We start from the raw sequence: 20,905 nt of genomic DNA on the forward strand, positions 1-20,905 counted from the left end.
TAATAAACCTGAGTTGACTCCTGTGAGCCAAGACATTACTATCACTGGCTTATCTTAAACCTAGCAGGCAATTCAGACTAGAGACACATCACCTGAGAGCATATTGTTATTTCCAATAAATCCTTATGAAGCATAGTGGCATTTTCAACCTCTCCTAGGGTTTTTAAAAGTCATCATAAAAAATCCTTCATAAAATGATCTGGTTCCATGATAATTATTAACTACATACTGAAACAACAGCACTGGTTAGTAAATAACTTGACAGCACTAAAAAGTGCAGTGTAAAAAGACAAGATTTATCACACAATTGAAAGGAAGCTGGGTGAAGTAAATATCTCAAGCAAAGATATATCAGCATATTTGCTGGGAATAAAATAGAACAACAATTATAAAACCTTACAGATTAATTAAGCTCAGGACATTTTAATGAGCACAGTTCCATCCACTAATCAGATTATGATGGAGACTCTCACAACCATGGGTTTTTTTTAATTATTTGAAGAGAATAAGCAAACAAAATCTCATGGGTAATTTCAATTTCACACTACAAAGTTATTATCACCAGAAACAGCTTTTTTAAGGTTACAGGTGGCCTTAATTGTACTATAGTTGTTGACTAAGAGCAACATCTCTAATTGCAAGAACAAAGGTCAGAGAAGACATTTTTGTTGCTTAGGTGAGCACAACAGGTGACGTAGACAAATGAGTAACTCTCTAAAAGACAGAGAGCAGCAGAAGATATCAACTATCCTATTCCTTGCATGTGCTCCTGGATAAACACACTATTTCAATTCAATGCCTGTTTTGTTGCTTTTGAGAAAAATACAGGGAAGGTGTACCAACAGAAATATTGGTAATAAGAAGGCATTTGAGTAAAATTCCCATTTTTTGTTTATTCCTATTTTAAAATTTTAAAAAGTGATTTCCTAGAAACAAAATGTCACAGAGACATATTTAGTACATAAGTGTTCACCACAAAGTAGAAGGAAATAGCTATAACCTGTCTCCTTGCATGCCTTTGTGAAGCTCTAACATTTCCAACCCCTCCACACAAGATGCTCCAGCTGGTTTCAGATACACAGAGAAACTACACTGAGACTTGTTCCCAGTTCCTCAGAACTTGGAAACTGAAAGTATGGCACCAAATAGCAGAATAAATCAAGTCTGGCTATCTGAAAGGGCCAAGGTCAGCTAAGACAAAGTGAGGAAGGTGACAGATGCATGAGTGACAAGGTTCAGTACATCTCAGTTCTTTATGAGGCTTCTCAGCTAAGACATGTGAAGCCAGATTGATTTAAACATGAGTATTTCCTTAACTTAAAGTTCCCTTATTTTAAGAAATGTGTTGACAGAAAATCTGAGTGGCCTGAAAAGTTAACAAAGTTTTTATACATGTGAATTATTTAAACTTTAAAACTTCAGTACAATATGCTTAGATACAAAGCACAGTACAGTTTTATATACCAGTGAAATATTTCAAGTACTATTATTTATGAAGAAATTCAATGTTTCTCATCCAGGTCAGATGGTAATTAAGAATACTTCACTACCAGAAATGCAGGGAGACTGGCAGCATGCTGGGTATAAGGGTGTGGGTTGGGGTTTATACATTTTTTTATTTGTCTCACTCCTACTACCTATGCCAAGTTCATCAACATTTACTATTTAGAAAAACAAATTTAAAAGCATTTCGTACAGTCGAGTTTCTTCTGCTATCACACAGAAAAGCAAAGCTTTTTTTTCCTGAAGATTTTATAATTGCATTATAATAACCCAAAGCAGTGTAAGCTATAAGAGTTTGCTTGCATCTTTCTTATATTGAGCACTACTGATCTGCATATTTTGTGGCTCCACATCACTGTAATGCATTCTGGGTACTTAAAAGTAAAGATATTACCTTTTCTTCTAGAAAGAAAAGGTAGAAAGGAATAGCTTCAATGAGTTACTTTGTGAAGAAAAGAACAAGGTAGACTTCCTAAAGAAAAGCCTCTCATTCAGAGATGAACTTTACCAAATTCAAAAGCAACTGAAGGAAGCATTCACTGCTTTCTTCTGAAAATGAGCTTAATAGTACAGGAGCTGATACATCCTGCAGGCAAGAGCAATACATCTTAGACAAAAGTTGCCCCAGTAGAAAAGAAGATCATGGAGGGAATGGCATTTTTTCAAGTGTCTGTGCATAATCTCATGCAGGGCTTTAAATTTCAACAAAAAAAACCCACTGCAAATTAGGTATAATATTTTAATAGAAACTACTGGATACATGAAACAAAACACTGAAATAACAGGGTAATACTGATCTGTGTTGCAAAACTGATGTACTGCCGCATTTTAAGCTACTCAGAGCTGCAATTTACATTCACTCCCGTACAATGGTAATGAAGTGATCAAGCCTGGAGATCACAAATACAAGGGCCTGGGGAGCTGAACTCCGGCTCAGAACCTAGTCTGAACAGTTTCCTCAAGCGTGAGCTGACTACAGCACAGTGCCTTGAGCACAGAAGGAGTCCAGGTTCTAAGAGGACTGAGATAAGGCTTTTTATTTGCTCTGTGGTCTCCCAGCAAATAACTCTTTCCTGTTTAAATGGCTACAAAATCCAACAGAGACAAGTTCAGTCAGTGAATGGTCACCAGAACTTAAAACAGGAACCCAACCAGAACACTTTCAGGTATAATTACACTTAATCTGGACTAAAAATTAGTTTATTTCCTTTGTGCAAGTATCCCCATGGCTGTATCCAATACCAACAGCTGCAAGTACCATCAAGTCTGGAAAACACAAATGGAAGGATTGAGGGAGCTGAGTGCAAACTGAAATAAAGTTTGAACAGTATATTCTTGTTTATTTTTTTCCCTTAAGCCTGAACTGTCTTACACACTGGTAACAATCAAACTGTTTAGCATACGAAAGAAAATATTCTGTTGTTATGGCTATTTGGACATCTGATAGCCTCAGGCAACCCAAAGGGGCCCCAACAACAACAGCTCAGCTTAAAAGACAAAGGGCAGATACCTTTGAAGTGAGAGATGACAAAGAAACAGCAATAGACCTTGAAGTTTGGTCTGACAGAAAGAACGTGAACATTTCAGAGTAAATAAATTCTATTCATCCTCACAATTCTCTTGAAGGCAAAATAGGCACAATGATGCTGAATGCCAGAAAACCTAAAGGCAAAATGCTCTCCCCACAAACCCCTCCTGTATGGCAACAGGAAAGACAACCAGCATTTCAGGGGGGATCAGCAAACAGCACTAGGGAATAATTCTTGAAATTGCTAATATTTTGTGACCTAGCTTTTATTTTATTGTCTGGTAAATGCGAGCAATAGGAAACCTCTGTCAAAGAAAACATTAGCAGTGTCTAGTAAGAGGATCCTTTGATTCTTTAGCATCCAGGCTGAACAGGCATAAAAGTTTTTAGATAAGAGTGTGTGAAGACTACTGCTCATGACCCTGCTCAAACTAGTGGAAAAGACAAGACGCGCTTTCCAGCTCTGCAAGTGGACAGATTTTTAGAGACTTACAACACAATTCAGGACACAGATAAGGTACAGTTTAGAATACTGGGTTCTAGAAGCAAGTAATTTCAAAGTGGAAGCTCACAGCTGTGTCTCCCAGATCTGTACCTGAATCCTGCATTGGTGATAATACTGAATGGCACAGGAAAAACAAAATGGAAACTACCTTTCTGCTGGGAAAGGGGAATACAAGCCACTCTCGCACAGGTAAGACTGTGGTATTGGGAAAGGACCTCACCCTCCCCCTTTGGAGAAATCAGGCTTGTTTGGGTAATTCCTGCTTCTCACCAGTGAGGAGTCGTGCATTAATGTGGATAAAAGGCTTCCATAGGGATGTAAAAACTGTTACACATTACATCATTTCAAAGCTGCTCTGGGGACAAAGACTTGTCATTCCCCTTTAAATCAAAGATTAATAGTAACTGTGCACCCAAGACTTATAACAGTAAGTGTGTACTTGCTACTGGCATTTTTTATTTTATTCCTGCAGACAATGACTTCAATTTGTGGTCAAAAGACCTCGAAATTCCTTGACTACTTTTAGAACATCATAAAAAGAAACTATGAAGATCTAGCACAAGATATGTCTTCACTGGAAAGTTTTTGGGAGTCAACAAACCAAAAACAGTGAAGTGATAAATCACACTTCAGATAAGTTGGTTGGCATTTCTGGCATTGACAAAGACAATTACTTTTTTGAGTGGGTATTTTTAGTGAAGGGACAGAAAATTCCTGGCTTTTGTTTTTCAGAGATAAAACTGAAATGTACCAAGGACTACTGATGGTTTTTCTCCTGGATTCACTTCTGATTTATTTATAGGAGGGCTTTCTACCTTTACCTGCAAATGTCACAACTGAGCTTGTGACTTTTATATAGTTTCTTGGTTTAATAACTATAGTAGGTACAGCAAATGTTCTGCCTCTGCCCCTCTCCAAAAATAAACAAAACCTAATCACATCTAAAAACTAGTTTATATCTCACTGTTCATAGGAAATAGAAAGAGTTGGGCACAGATAACCTAATTTTCACCTGTTTCTGCTTACTCCATACACACTAACTCAATTTAGATTGATCTGCTAATGTTTGCAGACTTACTACAGTGGCACAAGGGTACACACCCATTCAGTTTATTCTTAAAAAAGACAAACCAAGATGAAATGTTGTTCATACTCCTTTTTAATTTTATTTTAGCTCTTTGTTTATCGCTTCACTTCAAAGCACTTCCAATATGAGGCACAGTTTCAGTGTGACAACTTTGTAAAATTAAAATAGAAAAAATGTGCCAGCATCAATCTGCTTTACATTGGAAAGCACAACAGCCTTGAGACAGAAATGACGACTTGTGAGAGTAAGCTATAATGAACCCAGAAGTGCTATCTGTAGTAGGAAAAATATATTAGACTGGAGTCTGAACAGTCCTGAAACAATTTGTCTTCCTCAATAGGAGTCTCCTATTCCCCACTTGCAGTGTACAGCCAAGTCTGACTCCAAAAGCAAGGAAAAATTATCAATATGAATCCCCACAATTCTGTTGGCTAACATTTCTTATTTGACTTAGAGCTACTTAAAGTCCAAATTAAAAAAAAAATACAGCCCAGAATAAAGTTGAGTCTGCAAAGGAACATCCCCCATCTGTGACCTGTCAATGGCTGGGCAGGAAGGCAGGACACCACCCTGGCAGCAGGAGCCCCACAGGGCGATCCCACCAGCCCAGGGGCAGGTACCCACCTAGGGCACAGGCCCAGAAGGGGGGAGCTGGGGCTGGGCAGCAGCTGCACAGATAACAGGGTAACAGATGAAGCTGAGCCAGCCTGTCTGCCCTAACCCCAGGCCTCTGCACCAACAGAGGAGGGGAAACAGCCCGGCACACAGAAGGACGCCAAACCTGCCAGCTCCATCCCCAGCTCAAAAAACCCAAAGTCATGTCAGGACAAGAAATAGTTAGTAAATATGGTCCCAGTTAAGAGGGAGGCTACAGAGGGTCAAGGGGCTGATCCCAACAGTACCAGTCAAGATCCGTGGCAAGTGTGCCCAGGTAGCCAGGCCCTTCTCAAATTGCAGTGTTGCTAGAAAATAAGCTTTACTGTCTAGTGAGCTGTATTGTCAGATTCCTTTGCACAGACATCCTTTCATTACCTGTGAACTGCAATATATTGGTCTAGTTCCTATTCTTTTCACAACAATGTACTTGAGGTGCCAAATTTAGTTAACTTAAAATACATTCTTGGCAAAGGGCATCACATGAATTTATATGCTACATATGGATGTATAGAATTAGTGGGTAGCATTACTTAATATTGCTTTCCCAAAGACCTGATTTCATGCTAAAAGGACCTTCCAACAGGCTCCCCCAATACATACAGACATTTTTCGGTCTTCTGCTTGAAAATTACTTTTTTATTCCTTAAAGAGCTGGTGAAAGCTATGAACTTGCTTTCTAATTTTAATGTGTAGCTTTTAACATAATACCCGTTCATCAAAAGCCTAGATATTTTAAGTACTTTAAAGTAAAATAAACCTGTTATCAACTGCATATCTTACACCAAAGAGTATTTTTCCATTTGGTATTTGGTGTCCAGACTGAAGAGAGCTGCCAACCAGCCCTGAATGTGCAGGTTTGGCTGTTACAGAACAAAATACTAGCAGCAATGGAAGAGAAAGCTAGACCTGAATTAATCTTGCTTATTAAACAAAGAATAAAGAAGTGTTTATGTGGTAGTCACCATCACATTCATATGAATATAAAATTATATGTAATAAATTCTAAATATTGAATGATTTCAAGAAGAAAATTTAAATTGCTATAAATCTAGAGTCTGCATGTTGCTCCTGACCTTAACAGGGAACCAACACATAAGACACTAGAAGCCTGATTACTATAAAAGCAATTTCAACGGAACTAGCATCAACAATTAGATGTTTTAGACAATTGTTTAGTATTAAAAATACATCTAATTGGCAGCAGATTAATTTCCCAAAAGTCTTACAATCTTTTGGTATACTGCCAATATAATTTTTTTTAAAATCATTAATTTATGAATGCATGCATCTGGTTCTAATGACCTAACTTTACCTGTAAACATCAGAGTTTGTGTAGCTGATGACATTAAAACAATGAAGTTATCAACATGCCTTTCAAAACATCCTTTTGAATATGGCAAAAGTAGACAATGAAAGGTAAAAATGCAGCAAATCACAGCCAGATAGTAAGCAATCATCAGGTTCACTGTTTTGTAAACTCAAGGATAGCTTTGTTATCATTAACATGGTAATCCCTAATCTTACAGTATTTCTTCTGTTCTGAAGTGCTTCACAGAGAAAAAACATACCCCATAAATTCTCTTGCATGTACTAACCAGACTATCAATTTGACCATGGTACAGCATCCACCTCATACCATCCTGTTATCAATGGATGGACTTGCCTATGGACAGCAATCCAACTTCCCTTCTCTTCTGGATGATAGGATGGAGCATTTCCCAAGCTTAACAACAGCCAGAGATAGAATGGTCTGAAGTGGAACTGACTTCTTTTACCCCACGTTAATTCTGCTATTTAGAAATTTACAGTACAATTAATAAATAATAAAAATACTGTATAAAAACTCCTCTAGCCCATTCTATCTCTGCTCCCCTGAACCTCCTTGGTAGGAATACAAGGACTTAAAATAAGGAATTTTGCATTTTTTCCACAAGGAGCAAAACACTTTGATTCTAGGTGTTCTCACCACTATCCAGCATACCATCTCAGTCACCAACATTTTCAGGGTACTTTCTGTAGAATATTCTTCCATCACATGTACAACATTACTGAATTCCCTCTGACAGAAAAAAATCCCAAAACATTCAAACATGAAGGAAATGCAGATACATTTATACATCAGTCACACTGATCTCATAGCTGGTATTTGTGCCACAGAGTTTTCACCAATATCATTAATTAAAAATACCCACAGCTTTGCAGAAGCACACAGCAATATGTGATACCTAGGCAGCCATGGTGATGCTACACAATCTGAGGAAAATATTCTTATGTTCTTTTAAAACAAATATACAGTTGAGACTATACTCCTTGGCTGAAAAGAATACCACTAAAATGTCTGAGCAAAAAAACACAGCTGTCTGTAAGAACTGTGATATTTCACAGCCTTGACTGATGTATTTATTTATTATCCACATTTTGGCTACGTCTTTTAAAATCAAATTGAAGGGAATATCATTCTAGCTGCTGATAAAGAGATTGCTTTTTAATTTGTGACTTAAAATCCATTTAAATCTGGTTTTGTTCCCTGGCCTCTCCTCCTTTTATCATGCTTACAATTTCTCATAGAAATGTTTTATAAAATTCCCCTTGGAATATGCCTCTTCTGCCTATTCTGAAAGAGAATTCATTTGGTCTTTTATGTAAAGTGTCAAAAAATGATACAACAAAGACTAACTAGCCCTTGCTCAGTAATGCTGCTTTGCAGAACTTACTTTACCCCAAAACAATGTATTTCTGTTTGATTCTCATCCTGCTGCTTGAAGGACAGAAAAAGGTAAGCAGATCATAAAAGAAAAGGAGGGTCGGGGGTGGAAGTGAACACCACATCTGAGGAACCTTCACCATATTCTTTGACTGACATGGGACTAGGTGAAAACAAGGGGGTTCCTTTTGTTTCTGTAAAGCTGACAGATGTACCGTGAACTTGACTGTACTTGGTTATTCTAAAAGGCAGAGGAAAGAAAAAGGAGGAGGCCAATTTATCTCCCCAGGTGTTAAAACGTGTAATCATCTCGGATGTACCCAATTAGGTCAATGGAGCAAGCATGCTGCAAGAAACAGCAGCTCTTTCATTTCAGGTCCAAGTTCATGTCACTCTAAGACAGCTGCTACATAGACAACAGCACAAATACCAACCCAGAGAGTAATTCTAACTCCAAGATACCGTACATGCTCTCAAAGATATCACGAGATGCTTCAGTGCAGTCACGTTACATGGTACGGTTCAAATACTCAAATACAGAAAAGAGGGTGTTACAGCCTCCCTTGGGACTGACACAGAAAGAAACTTTTGACTTGAATCTTGGAGAAGAGCTTGAGAATCCATATTGAAACCTATATTAAATCAAGATGAATTAAAGGCCAAACTTATTGTTACTAGTACTTTAAAGCAGAGAATTAAAAAAGCACAAGCCACTACTCAATTTCTTCAGAAAAAAACCCCCTAAATAATCTTACAGGAACAACTGTTCCTATAAGGTCTCTCTGGGGGGCATTTTTTTTCCTTTATGGTACTGCTTGGAATGTGTAACACTTTGAACTGACAAATATGGTTCTTAGGATCTGGAAAATGTCATAAGAACAATTGTTCCAAGTGAGACGACAGGTATGTCCATCTTTGAATAGCAGGCTGCCTCACAAACTGCTAATTATTGTCCCTTATAGTACAGAAAAACAGTGGCAACAATTTGCTCTTGCATCAACACATTTATTCTACAGTCTAATCACTTTCTCTCAGCTGAAAATTTGCATATTTGTTTTTTGCATACTGTTTGTTTTATTTTTATTTATTTAAAGTTATATCAGAGAAATTACACCGCTGACGTTACAACAAAAGGTCACATTAGAGGCCAGAAGCAATCACTGCAATTACTGACAAAAATCACAAGTGAGATGTTTGTTCAAAATCCTGAAGCTCACTGACTCACCCTTACTATTTTAGTCTACATTCACACTGGTCTTAGTTTATTATTCCTGACTCCAATATGTCAGAACACCTGCAACAGCAAAAGGACACAGTACACAGAACCACTAAAATATTCCTCCCTTCGTTTCAGTTGTCAATGTCAGAAATTGTTTCACAGGCACGGACAAAAATCAGGACCTGCTGCCAAAAAAAAATTCTGACGCAATGTGCAAGTTTCAGAGAGACCTATATTATTATTATCACAGCTCAAAAACCTGTAAATCCAGATTAGCTGAGACACTAGCTACACAGATGAACAAATCTCCAGATTAAAGTGTCTCCAACAAGTTGGGTAATTTAGTGATGAAGAGGTCTCACCTAACAAAATAAAACCATAAAAAAGAAATCCCATCTCCTTAGAGTGTGAATAACTGTCAATCCTGTAAGAGAAACAAAGCCACACATCTGACTTTTGGAGAAACACAAATATTAACCAAACAAGAGTAGAACTTCATACACCTGCATTCCAGTGCACTGGAAGAGGACACATTAAGAAATGCAAAATTTTTTTTTTCCCTAATGTCACAGCAACATTTCTGTCTAGGTAAGTATCAAAGATCTCTACCATTATTCCTAGTTGTCCATTAGCTCACTATATTTATGGAAACAGTTACTTAGTAGTAGGCATTTCAGAAGAACACTGACTGAGAACCTATTTTATTTTAGCTAAATGTTTCTAGAGCTTGACAGTAAATGATATGCATGAGCCATGTTGACTGTCATCTTCCACTTTTGACTGTCAGACATGGAAGTAACTTGCTAATGCTTGATTCCAATTTCAGCACCATGAGCCTGTTGCATACGCTGCTTGCTAAAAGCTGTTCCAGATGGAATGACAGTATTTTGTAGGACCCCAAAGATGTAGCTATAGAGATGAATATGTGTCAACAGCACTGACAGCATGACCTTTTTTCCCCTTTTTTGTCAACTGTTCTTATTTCCACGCTTTAATTCTTCTACATTCCCTGTAAGACAGGCAACTTAGGAAAACAAAGAGTTTCAGTCTCTCGGCCATCTTGGATCACCTACAATCTTACTGACCTGACTGAACAAGGCAGAGGACAAGGGAGGAAAGTGTATAAACAGTAAGATATCTTCAGAATTACAGCCAAGGCCCAAAACTCATTTTAAAGAGGAAACAAAACCCACTCCCCTACTAACATAAGAACGATGAAGAGCTTTGATGATTTTCCGAATGAATAGTCATTAAAATGCTGGTACTCCTCACACTGGAAACAACCTGTTAACAATGAATAACAACTTCTACTGATTACACCATTTTTACTGATAATTTATATACTATGTTAACATCACAGAACATTCATTATTTGTTCTTATTACAATAAATCACAAAAAATCTACTTATCCTGCTGAAATAAAAATTTGTAAATTACACCCGCTGCTCATTTTAAACAATACAGGTAAAACAATACCATTTCTCTGACACACAGGCTGTGCAAGGAACGAAAAGAACACTTCTCCACACACACACATATGCTGCTCTGCACCCTCAAAAGAGGAAATTATCACAGGGCACTTCTGTCCTTTTTCAGATGCACAATTTAATATTCTGACAAACATTTAATTTACATTTTTTAGTTTTTCCTCTACAATATAAAATAATTTCTTTTTGATGCAGAATGCCACAGCACACAGTACAAGAAGGGAAAAAAAAAAAAGCAGTGGAGGGTTGTAAGGCAGCAGAGAGAATTGAGAAGGAATGGCTTTTGTTATTTCGACAGCCCTCAGCTCGCTGCATAGCTGGATTTATAATATGTTCTTTAAGAGCAGCAGTTTTCATGGTGTAAGAGTGCCACACAGCTCTGGTTCCTGCAGTGCTCACACCAACAACTTCAAAACTAACTCACTGCAGATGTCCCTATGATCATCTAATCAGACATCAAAAGCAATATACTGACAAGCTCCTGTGCTGATTAGAAGTGTTCTATATATGTTTCACAGCATAAACAGACACACAGTAGTTGCTTTATAAATGGATTCACCCACATCAGAATTCCCTTTTAAAAAATTCCAACTGTTTGGAACTCCCCAGCTGAATGACAGAAAAATCCTTTTAAATCTCCACAGATCTTCTGTTCCATTCCAAATTGCAGTATTTCAAGAGCAAGAGTTAAATTATTAATAGGAAAACTTTTACCAGAAAAAAGTAAATGCCTTCCAGAATTAAAAAAACCTTGATGTTCTGAATGACAGCCTAAGACCATACCAGATCAGGGAGGCAGCCTGGACTTAACCCTCCAACACACATGGTAATATCTAAAATCTATTTCCAAATCTACTTTGATGTCTGATTATTATACATCAACAAGCATAGATTTAAAGCATTACAAGTGCACCAGCACTGCCAGCTCCTGAAAAAATCCTGTGTTTCTCCCAATATGTGGTCTCCTCTGAGTCTACTTCCTGCAACACTTAAAGAGGACACGTATGAAAGATGGGGACAGACTTTTTAGTTGATAGGACAAAGGGTAATGGTTTTAAACTAAAAGAGGACATATTTAGACTAGATAAAAGAAAGATGTTTTTACAAAGTAGCTAAAACACAAACAGGCTGCCTGGAGAGGTGGGAGATGCCCTGTCCCTGGAAACCTTCAAGGTCAGGCAAGCAAGGTCAGGGGCTCCGAGCAACCTGATCTAGTGAGAAACGTTCATGCTTACAGTAGGAGGAATGAAACCAGATGACCTTAAAGGGTCCCTATCCAACCCAAAGTGTTCTATGATTCTACCCCATAACTATGAGAGAATTTCATACTGGAATTCTAACACGTACAAAAGGACAAAATAAAACTACCTTAGTCCAGTAAACATAGTGGACAAAAGTTCTATCTTCTAAAATCAGACAGACAATACAACCCTCGTGGCAGTGCAGTCTCTTAGCTCAAGTCTTAGTATAAATCTGCTGAATCAAGTTATAAACTCTATGGAATTATTCCACCACTGTGCCAAAAAAGGTATTTTCTACCCTGCCCTACTTTTAAATAGTATGACATTTCTAATATTTCTGGGTGGTTTTTTTACGAAAATACTCACACATTTTGTTAAGTACTACTCATAGCCAAATTTGTAGCATATCTTTACGTTTACATTTGTATATAATACCAAATAGAAATGGAACAACTCATGAAGCTGCATCCTTACATATGTGGACATTATGCTAATTCACAGTCTCCTAATCAGAAAGGCTAATACACCACAACCATAATTAACAGCCACAAGAACCAGAGGAGGTTTTGACCCTTTTTAACAAGAGCTTGAAACATAAAAATGTTCTAATTATATATCAACCTTATTCAAAATTGCAAATTACACATCCACAATGCATAAAATACAGCCAATTTCAAGTCATATCTAGACAAAAACTGAAACTGTATTGAGCCACTGGAGCAGCTCTTCAATTGATCCAGCATCTCATTGTATCTTTAAATATGGATAAATACAATTTAATCCGCCAGTCCTATTGATTAACTTCAAGATAACCTAGGCATTTGTCCAGGAAACATGTAACTATAAAAGAAAGTAATGCAGAAAATAGCATTCTATAATAATCAGCAAGTTAACAAGAGGGGGTGAAACCTTAGTCCCACCAGAATTAATGTGAAATTCTTACCAATTCAAATAGGATCCTCTAAATGAGTCTAAAACTCATGACAAATCAAGTCTTATGATAGTAGAGGAAGTCTGTCCCTGGGCAAAAACAGAGACAAGCTGAAATAACAGCTCCAGAAACAAAAGTTCAGATGTTATATACATTATATACATTAGCAATTACTACCTGAGTAAACTGGACTGAGCAGAAGCAGAAAAATGTATTCTTTTCCCTAATACCAAACCAACAGAGCCACACAATTCAGACTTTCTGCCTTGCTGCATCTCATCCCTACCATGTTGGGCAGAGGGATCCAGTCAGGAACTTCTGAGCTGGTGAAGAAAATCTGAAACTGCAGCTCCACTCAGCTATCTGGGGACAAGTTTTGAGCAAGTGTTAAATTCCCAAAGAATGTTTGTTTCTTCTGGAAGGTTTCAACCATCTCAATCCTGCTGCACTCCAGAGCAGATCTCTGGCTGAGGACTACATGCCCACTGCTAAACTCACTTGGTGATGCCAGGCTATTTGCAGCCAGAAAGCAGCTGGACCAGCCTTTGGCCTTTGCCAGAGCAAAGCTATGGGCACAGAACTTTTCAGAGAAGTAGAACCACAGAATCCCAGAATGGCTTGGGTTGGATGCAGCCATAAAGATCACCTAATCCAAACATCCCTAATACAGGCAGGGACAACTTTCACTAGACCAGGATGCTCAGGACCCCATCCAACCTGGCCTTGAACACATCTAGGGATGGGGATCCAGTTTCTCTGGACAACCTGAGCCAGGGCCTCACCACCCTCACCATAAAGAATTCCTCATATCTAACCTAAATGTCCCCTCACAGTTTGCACCCATTATTCCTTGTCCTGTCACTACAGTTCTGTGGTCATCTTATTGCAGGGGTTCCACACTGTTGTCTCCTTATCTCAAAAGTTCCATACCTTCTTGGTGTTTCTCTTGGGCAGCTCTCAGAGCACTGACTCTTTCTTCTTCACAAAGCAGCCAACTGACTCCAGTTCCCTTCTCAACCACCCACCCCACTCTTTTATAGCACTCTTCCTCTCATTGCTTACAGCTGTGGCCTGTTGAAGTCAGGCCTGTTCCTAATCTTTGCTAATTGGCCCAGCTGCAACTCCTTAGGGGTAAGATTACTCTCTACACTATTTTCTTATATTCTGACCCCCTACACAGTCCCTGTCCCTCTACAGCTTCCTTGCAGGTCCCCTTCAGATACTGGAAGGTTCCATGAGGTCTCCACACAACCTTCTCTTCTCCAAGCTGCACAGTCCTAACTTTCTCAGCCTGTCTTCAAAGAGGAGGTGCTCCAGGCTCCTTACCCGCTTCATGGACCTCCTCCGGACTCACTCCAAGGTCCACATCTTTCCTGTACTGGGGACCCTAGAGATGGATGCATCACTCCAGGTGGGCTCTCATCAGAATGGAGTAGAGAGGTGGAATGCCCTCTCTAGACCTGCTGGTCATGCTTTTTTTGCAGCCCAGGGCCCAGGTGACTTTCTGGGCTTCAAGTGCACATTGCTGGCTCACATTGAGTTTTTCATCAGTCATCACCCCGCCAGTCCTTCTGTCCTTCTCCACAGGGCTGCTCTCAATCACTTCTCTGCCCAGTCCACAAGTGTGCATAAGTACATTAAACTAATTTTGTATCCCTGAAGTCCTCTCTGGATACCTAGGGAAGGAAGTTTTCATTCTTGAAATCCTGGACAGGGCTCTAACTAGGCAGAACAGCTAAAGAGTAGCTTTAATAAAGTAAAAAAATCATCAACAAATACTTTTTCTTCAATACAAACAAAGAACAAATTCTGATGTGTGTTACCCCTATTTTTCCCTGATTACTATCTCTAAATTTTCCAGTGGCAGCTATCACAATAAGGAAAGAGAGGTTTGGATGAAAAAAGAAACTCAAATTTTGTACCATCTGTTAAATGACTTCCAGTCTGAGGGAACAGATGCTGGACTTCACTATCAGTTTTTGATTGATCTAGAAGTACTTTGTTAATTGGGGCTAAAACTACAGCTAAGATGTGTCAGAAAATAGGAAAGTATAGCTCAAATTCTCCTCAAACTACCTGGCTACTCAGAAGAGGTTTTGTTATTTTTGTAATCATCATATAGCATTAAAAAATCAGATCTTTCTTTGAATAAATGGGACAACATCTGACAAACAGAACACATGCTCTGGTTGAACACATACTCTGCCATAAATACTGTGAACAGCTCAAATGGTTCATCAGGTTCTACCAGTTCACCTAAATGGGATTGCAAAGTTCTTTTCTTGTATTACTGCATGTTTGCTGTCCTATTTCATGCATTACTCATTGTACTACTGAAGCGCACTTTCCAGAAGGTAAATCAACGTTGTCTTCAGAGAACCCCATGGTAGTCACCTCACAAAAATCTACTGAAGCACTGGTGTATCAGTGTAAGGTGTATGGATATTGCTACACAGAGCCCACTGCCAGTTCCACATGTACCAAACGCCAGAAGTGCCAAAAAAGCTCAATTAATTATGAAAGTCAGTTTCAATTACAAAATAATTACTAAGATAATTGTGGCATAAATACAGAGACTTAATTTTCACTTACATGCACATGTTTCATCTAGCAACAGCTCTGGGTTTTCTAATTTGCATGTGACTAAAGGAAGCAGCTCAACATGAAAAAAACTCTGGTTTGTGGCAAGGGAAATTCAGTATTAGTTTTAAATTTTCAGCAGCAATGTACAGAACAAATGATTTTTTTCTAAATAGTGTTTTAACACTTGAAAGACTATAGTTATTTTCAAAATGCAATGTTCAGTTATTTCTGCCATGTTTTTTCATTTGTCAGATATTGATTTTTCTGCATGTTTTAAAACAATCTGTACCTAATTTAACCTATGTTATTTAAGCTTTCTGTGTTTCCTAGAACATTATGCCAAAGCATATTTCAGTACGATTGACAATGAGGCTTTTAGAAATGGTACGGTTGCAAAAATAAGAGTTAGAGTAACGTATTTTGCTGTAATAAATTTTTGCTTTCACAAAAAAAAACCAGAACAACACCAAACCACAACTTTGAACTTTCTGGGCCTCCCCCGCCTCCCCTTTACATGATATATTAAAAAAAATCCTTCTCCACCCCTGTTACTAGTCCAGTTTTGACTGTCACCGCTGCAGCTGACAGATGAATGCTCTGTATTTGCGCACAGGGAATTCCTTTAGGCTTAGAGGACTCTTTTGTACTGATGCAAGTCAGTGAAGCATGATGATGTTTTAACCTCCAAGTATTACTGCAATCCTCATGTAATGGCATAAAATGCACTTGTCACCACTAAAATTACATAAAAAACCCAACTCAACAAAATGCTATTTTTGTCTTCTTGATGGTCTATAAAGCATTCAAAATACACCCTGGAATGAAACAGATTTCACTTATTTTTCCAATTTTTTTTGCCATTTTCATGGTTATAAAATACCAGGGGTGAGCATTACGTACTGACATACTCACTTTATATGTTTCTCAGCTTTGCCAAGAGTGTAAGATCTGCACTGTTAACCAAGAATTCTTCTTTGTACTTTCATTTATCAGACTAAGTCAGTATTTCATTAATATGTAAATGCTTGCAACAAACATCAAGAAAAACCTCTCAACTCAAACAGGTCTGACAAATGATGCAGAACTTTGACAAAGTTCAGCCCCATGTAACATCATAATGTACTCGGAGAGTCACTGAGACTTTTAAAATTGCACCACTTACCAAATAACACAAGCCGTTGTAAAATAAGGTGCATGCAAAATATTTAGATGCACATGCAAAGAGAAACAATGAACACTCAACTAAAATCCTGTGCTGGCCTTCAGAATTACAGTGTTAGAGTGAGACTCCTAAAACATTATTTGCATGCAACTCAGCTGACTGCGTATTTACTTCCTTTATTCCCATGAACTTAACTGAAAGTTTGGTCTTAAATGCACTGTCAGCTGAAAGGCTCCCACCTCCAGCACGTGTCGCTGAACCCCAGCTCTCTCCACCTACTCCCTAATGTGCCAGCACAGCCATTTGTGAAACCTTGCTCTAAACTAGTTGTGATCTAGTCTGAAACATCCCTCCCTGCACCAAACAAAGACCCAGAGTTTCTGGGTCTTTGCTTTGTTTTGAAATAAACCAGCAACAGATTGTTTTGCACAGCTGGGGACAGGGAGTGAACTGCAACATTGCATAGAGAATCTAAAGGGGAAAAGGCATAAATATTACAAACAAATGAAAACAGCAGCATCATTTAAGCCAGAATTCATGTGGCCTAAAGAAGAGCAGATCCAACAGACCTTTCTAGGCAAACACTAAAAAATAGCTTTATTCTGCTCGAGACACTTATGTGTCCCAGCTGACATTCAGAGATTCTAAAGAATGTCATTAGTTTATAAGTAATGTAGGGACACTTTCCCCACACACAAAGCTTCAGGTCTTAATACTGCAAAGTAAAACGTGGCCCAAGCGTGACTAAGACAGCATCACTTTAAGATTAAAGACAGTCTGCAAAAACATATGAATATGTTTTTGCTGCATTTTCACTAATTGTGGCTTTGCAATAGAACTTAGTAATAACTATACTGAAAACAAATTTGTCCTCAAAAGGGAAGAGTCTGGTAAAACAGAAAAGTGAGATAAAGAAGAGACCATGCAGGACAATAGCAGGGTACCTAAGATGACAGAAATGCCATTAGAAAACGAGAGAAGTGAAAAAGGATGCGAGACCAAAGAAGCAATGGTAAACTGGACAACATAATACTGAACAAATAAATAACTGCTGAAAGTTCAGTCCATATTCCAATGCCTTATGACACTATTGAATTTTATGTAAACCACTTATTTAAAATATATATATATATATATATATATATATAGAACCACTGGTAATTGATTGTATCATCTAAAATAACTACTTTTTTCCAGAGGAAATTCTCTACTTTACAGAAAACGAGTATGATGCATTTTGTTATAGATCCAAATACATACTGCTATATACCAACTGGTAAGAAAGGTTTTGGTCTTAAAAAGGTGAGTTGCATGACACCTACTGCCACAACATGCTTGAGAGCGTGGTCACTGGGATGAGAAGCACTTGGGAAGTCAGGTGCGCCCAAGGCTGGATCACTGCTCCTCCGTACCAGGAGTGGTGTGCCTGTGAGAAAAAATAGAATTCAAAGGTTCAGGGATGCTAAATTAGCACAAGGGAAAGCTTCATGTGGTTAAATAAGAGAAGTGTGCAGCACTTAAATATAAGCTTATCTGTGGTAATATCCACCTGTTAAATTACTAGATTTGATAGGGTTGTACCGTTTCAGATTTATTTAGCTAAAGAAATAATAACATTTTTATGCACTGATGTAATAGACCTCCACCCATGAGCTACCTAAATTAGGTAAAAACAGCTGACTAACAGGAGAAAAAGGCACCTCCTCAAAAAACCAAATGACTGGTTGCATGTATCTGTGACCACATGTACCATCAAGTGCGCAAAACTGAGATTACAGCTGTCAGTTATAATACTAATTACAGTGGCTGGGACTGATGGCAGCCATAATTACTAGATCTAGAAAAGAAGTTTGAAAATGCAACAGTTTTCTTGTTAGATGCTAACAAAGCTGGAGTGATTCTACCACATTCACTTTCAGCACAACGTTGTCAATACAGCTGGAATAAATACTTAATGTTGATGAGGGGCAACCAGAGAACCTAGTGTGCTTAACCCTTCCTCATGGTGAGCAAGTTTTTATATGCAGGCAATCCCTTCTCTGCTCACTTCTGCAGGAAACCAGTTAGAAAAGCAGAAGTAAGACTTAAAATTGTGTCCTGGTATTAAGGGAATGCTTGAATATCAGAATGTAAATATTGGTTTTTCTGCCAGGTGATTATCATCTTAGTACCAAGAGCTATCCATGTTTTTACAAGGTGGTTGGGTAGAAAAGAACTGATCACCAAATTTTGTATGATTTTCCAGAAGTGTCAATAGGTCAAAATGAACCAAATCTCTCCACCCAAATATGCTTGTTCTTCACATGAAGCTGAGGAGAAATTTGTTTCTCCACTAGACTTATCTGGTATAAAGGTGTACAAAAACTAAATAAAAGTCACTGCCTTCTTCAAGATAAATAGCTATACCTTAAAATAAGTTTTTCTGTGTATGGCTGAAGTTTCTGGTGGCCTGTATCCGATTTTTTGTCTGTCTTCAATACAATAGTTTGAAAACAGATGCCGAAACATTTCTGTGGGATTCAACACAACCTGGTCTCCAACTCCTTTTGACATAAACATGAACAATGCAGAGAAACTATTGAAAACCCTTTGCACTGGTACTTTTATTTGTAAAACTTGCACAACTCAATGGGCATACACTTTCTTACACTCTTCAAGTCATTATCCCAGCCCCCTTCCTCATTTCTGTCCTCTTTTTTTCCAAGGTGAGAAATCCACAGTAACTCAAAGAGGGTACAAAAAATTCCCCACAGTCAACTTAAGAGGACAAAGATGGGAAGGGAGTGGAAAGTGACCCCACGCAGAAAGATGATTTATATCAAGTTCATCCTCCGCCCAAAGCCAACACTCTGAAATTAGATTTCTTCTTTTTTCCTGAGCTGTCTTCTACAACTAATTCCTCATTTCTCTGGCTGAGAGAAAGATGAAGGCTCCCAACCCTGTGACTGCTGGGAGACAAGACCCCTGCTTATTCCAGGACCTTCCAGCAGCTACACGCCAGGTGAAGAGGTCTCCTGTATCACACCCCTTCGGCTCTTCTGTCTGCTCTCTGTAGTGACTGCTTCAAGATCCTCCTTCTTACCACATTCCCCATCCTCAGTTCAGAAGATCTCCTTTCACTTGCTTTTTTGTCAGTGTTTTTCAAAGAAACAGAAACAAAATTTACAACTGTCTAAATTTTGAAACCAAAGTCTGCAGAAGCAGCAGGATTGTAGAGAATACTATTCTCCACTTCGGGAAGATGGCCTTGCAGCTATTTTCTTTTTATTCCTGCAAATTTTTACTTATTGCCATGAAACAATGAAATTTATGGTGATCATCTGGAATGCTTCCCTACTTGTAGAAAAACAACTGGACTTTTTGGCTATTATACATGTTTTCTCTTTTCCCAGTATGTTGTAAATTTTAGGGACCTACAGATCATTTATTTGAGGACAAAGCCAGAGTCTATTTTCTTCATTTTTTAAATGTATTTACAGACATGTAACATAATTTCTTGTACAGAAATATCACACATCATAACATTTCTGTGAAACAAGTCAGCTGTAGACTTTAGCTAAAATTATACAAAACAGTCCCTCTGGCCTTTATTGTCTTACATGTGCACACCACAAAAACACAAAAGGAACCTTTTATTAGACAAAGACAAACTGAACCTAAATGTTCTTGTTAATAGGAGAAAATCCACAGCAAAGAGGACTACTGGATGAAAGAGATGAGAAGAAGCTGTACTGCCCCTCCTTTTCAAGAGAGTCCCTTATTCCCTTTCATGAGACAGCAATTCTCAGCAGCTCCTGGAGCTAATGAACTCTGCTCCATCTCCCCTCATCTCCCGTGTGGCTCGGCTGTTCCCTGCCATACGAACACATTCCATGCTGCTCGCTGTGTTCCAGCCTGCGTCTGCCTCTCCCACAGGTTCCTTTCTTTTTCCAGCCTTCCCCCACCTCCTCTGCACTGCACACTCAGGTCTCTTGAAAGCAAGCACGCTCCCTTGCATTCCCAAAGAGAAACCTCCCCACATCTACTGCCCCAGACTGAGCCTGATTCAGGAGCTGGACCACATCCACTATCCATACATACCTTGAATTCATTCATCTTCTTCAGCCATGAACAAAACGTACTGAAAAACCATCAGCAGTACTGCTTATTACAGACGTGCTGTAGAAAATTACATGCATTTTCTTAAGAGATTCTGTCATCCCTTTTCTTCTGTCAGGAAACGGAATGCTGCCTTTTCCTTATAGCTTTCCTTTAGTCAGGCTGTGTTTCCACATTATTCCACTCACGCTCTTACATT

General features: G+C 38.5%; 1 protein-coding gene across 4 annotated transcripts in view; it reads right to left on the reverse strand.

The window, feature by feature from the left end:
* Window positions 1-20,905, reverse strand: part of PARD3B (par-3 family cell polarity regulator beta) — a 392,348-nt gene that overhangs the window by 243,530 nt on the left and 127,913 nt on the right. For all 4 annotated transcript variants that reach the window (XM_077181321.1, XM_077181319.1, XM_077181318.1 and 1 more), the window contains exon 4: window positions 17,931-18,034. In XM_077181321.1, the coding sequence (XP_077037436.1) occupies window positions 17,931-18,034 (104 nt within the window). The remainder of the gene's footprint in view (window positions 1-17,930; window positions 18,035-20,905) is intronic.

Source organism: Agelaius phoeniceus, chromosome 7, assembly GCF_051311805.1.
Source record: "Agelaius phoeniceus isolate bAgePho1 chromosome 7, bAgePho1.hap1, whole genome shotgun sequence".
In the NCBI taxonomy this organism is placed as follows: domain Eukaryota; kingdom Metazoa; phylum Chordata; class Aves; order Passeriformes; family Icteridae; genus Agelaius; species Agelaius phoeniceus.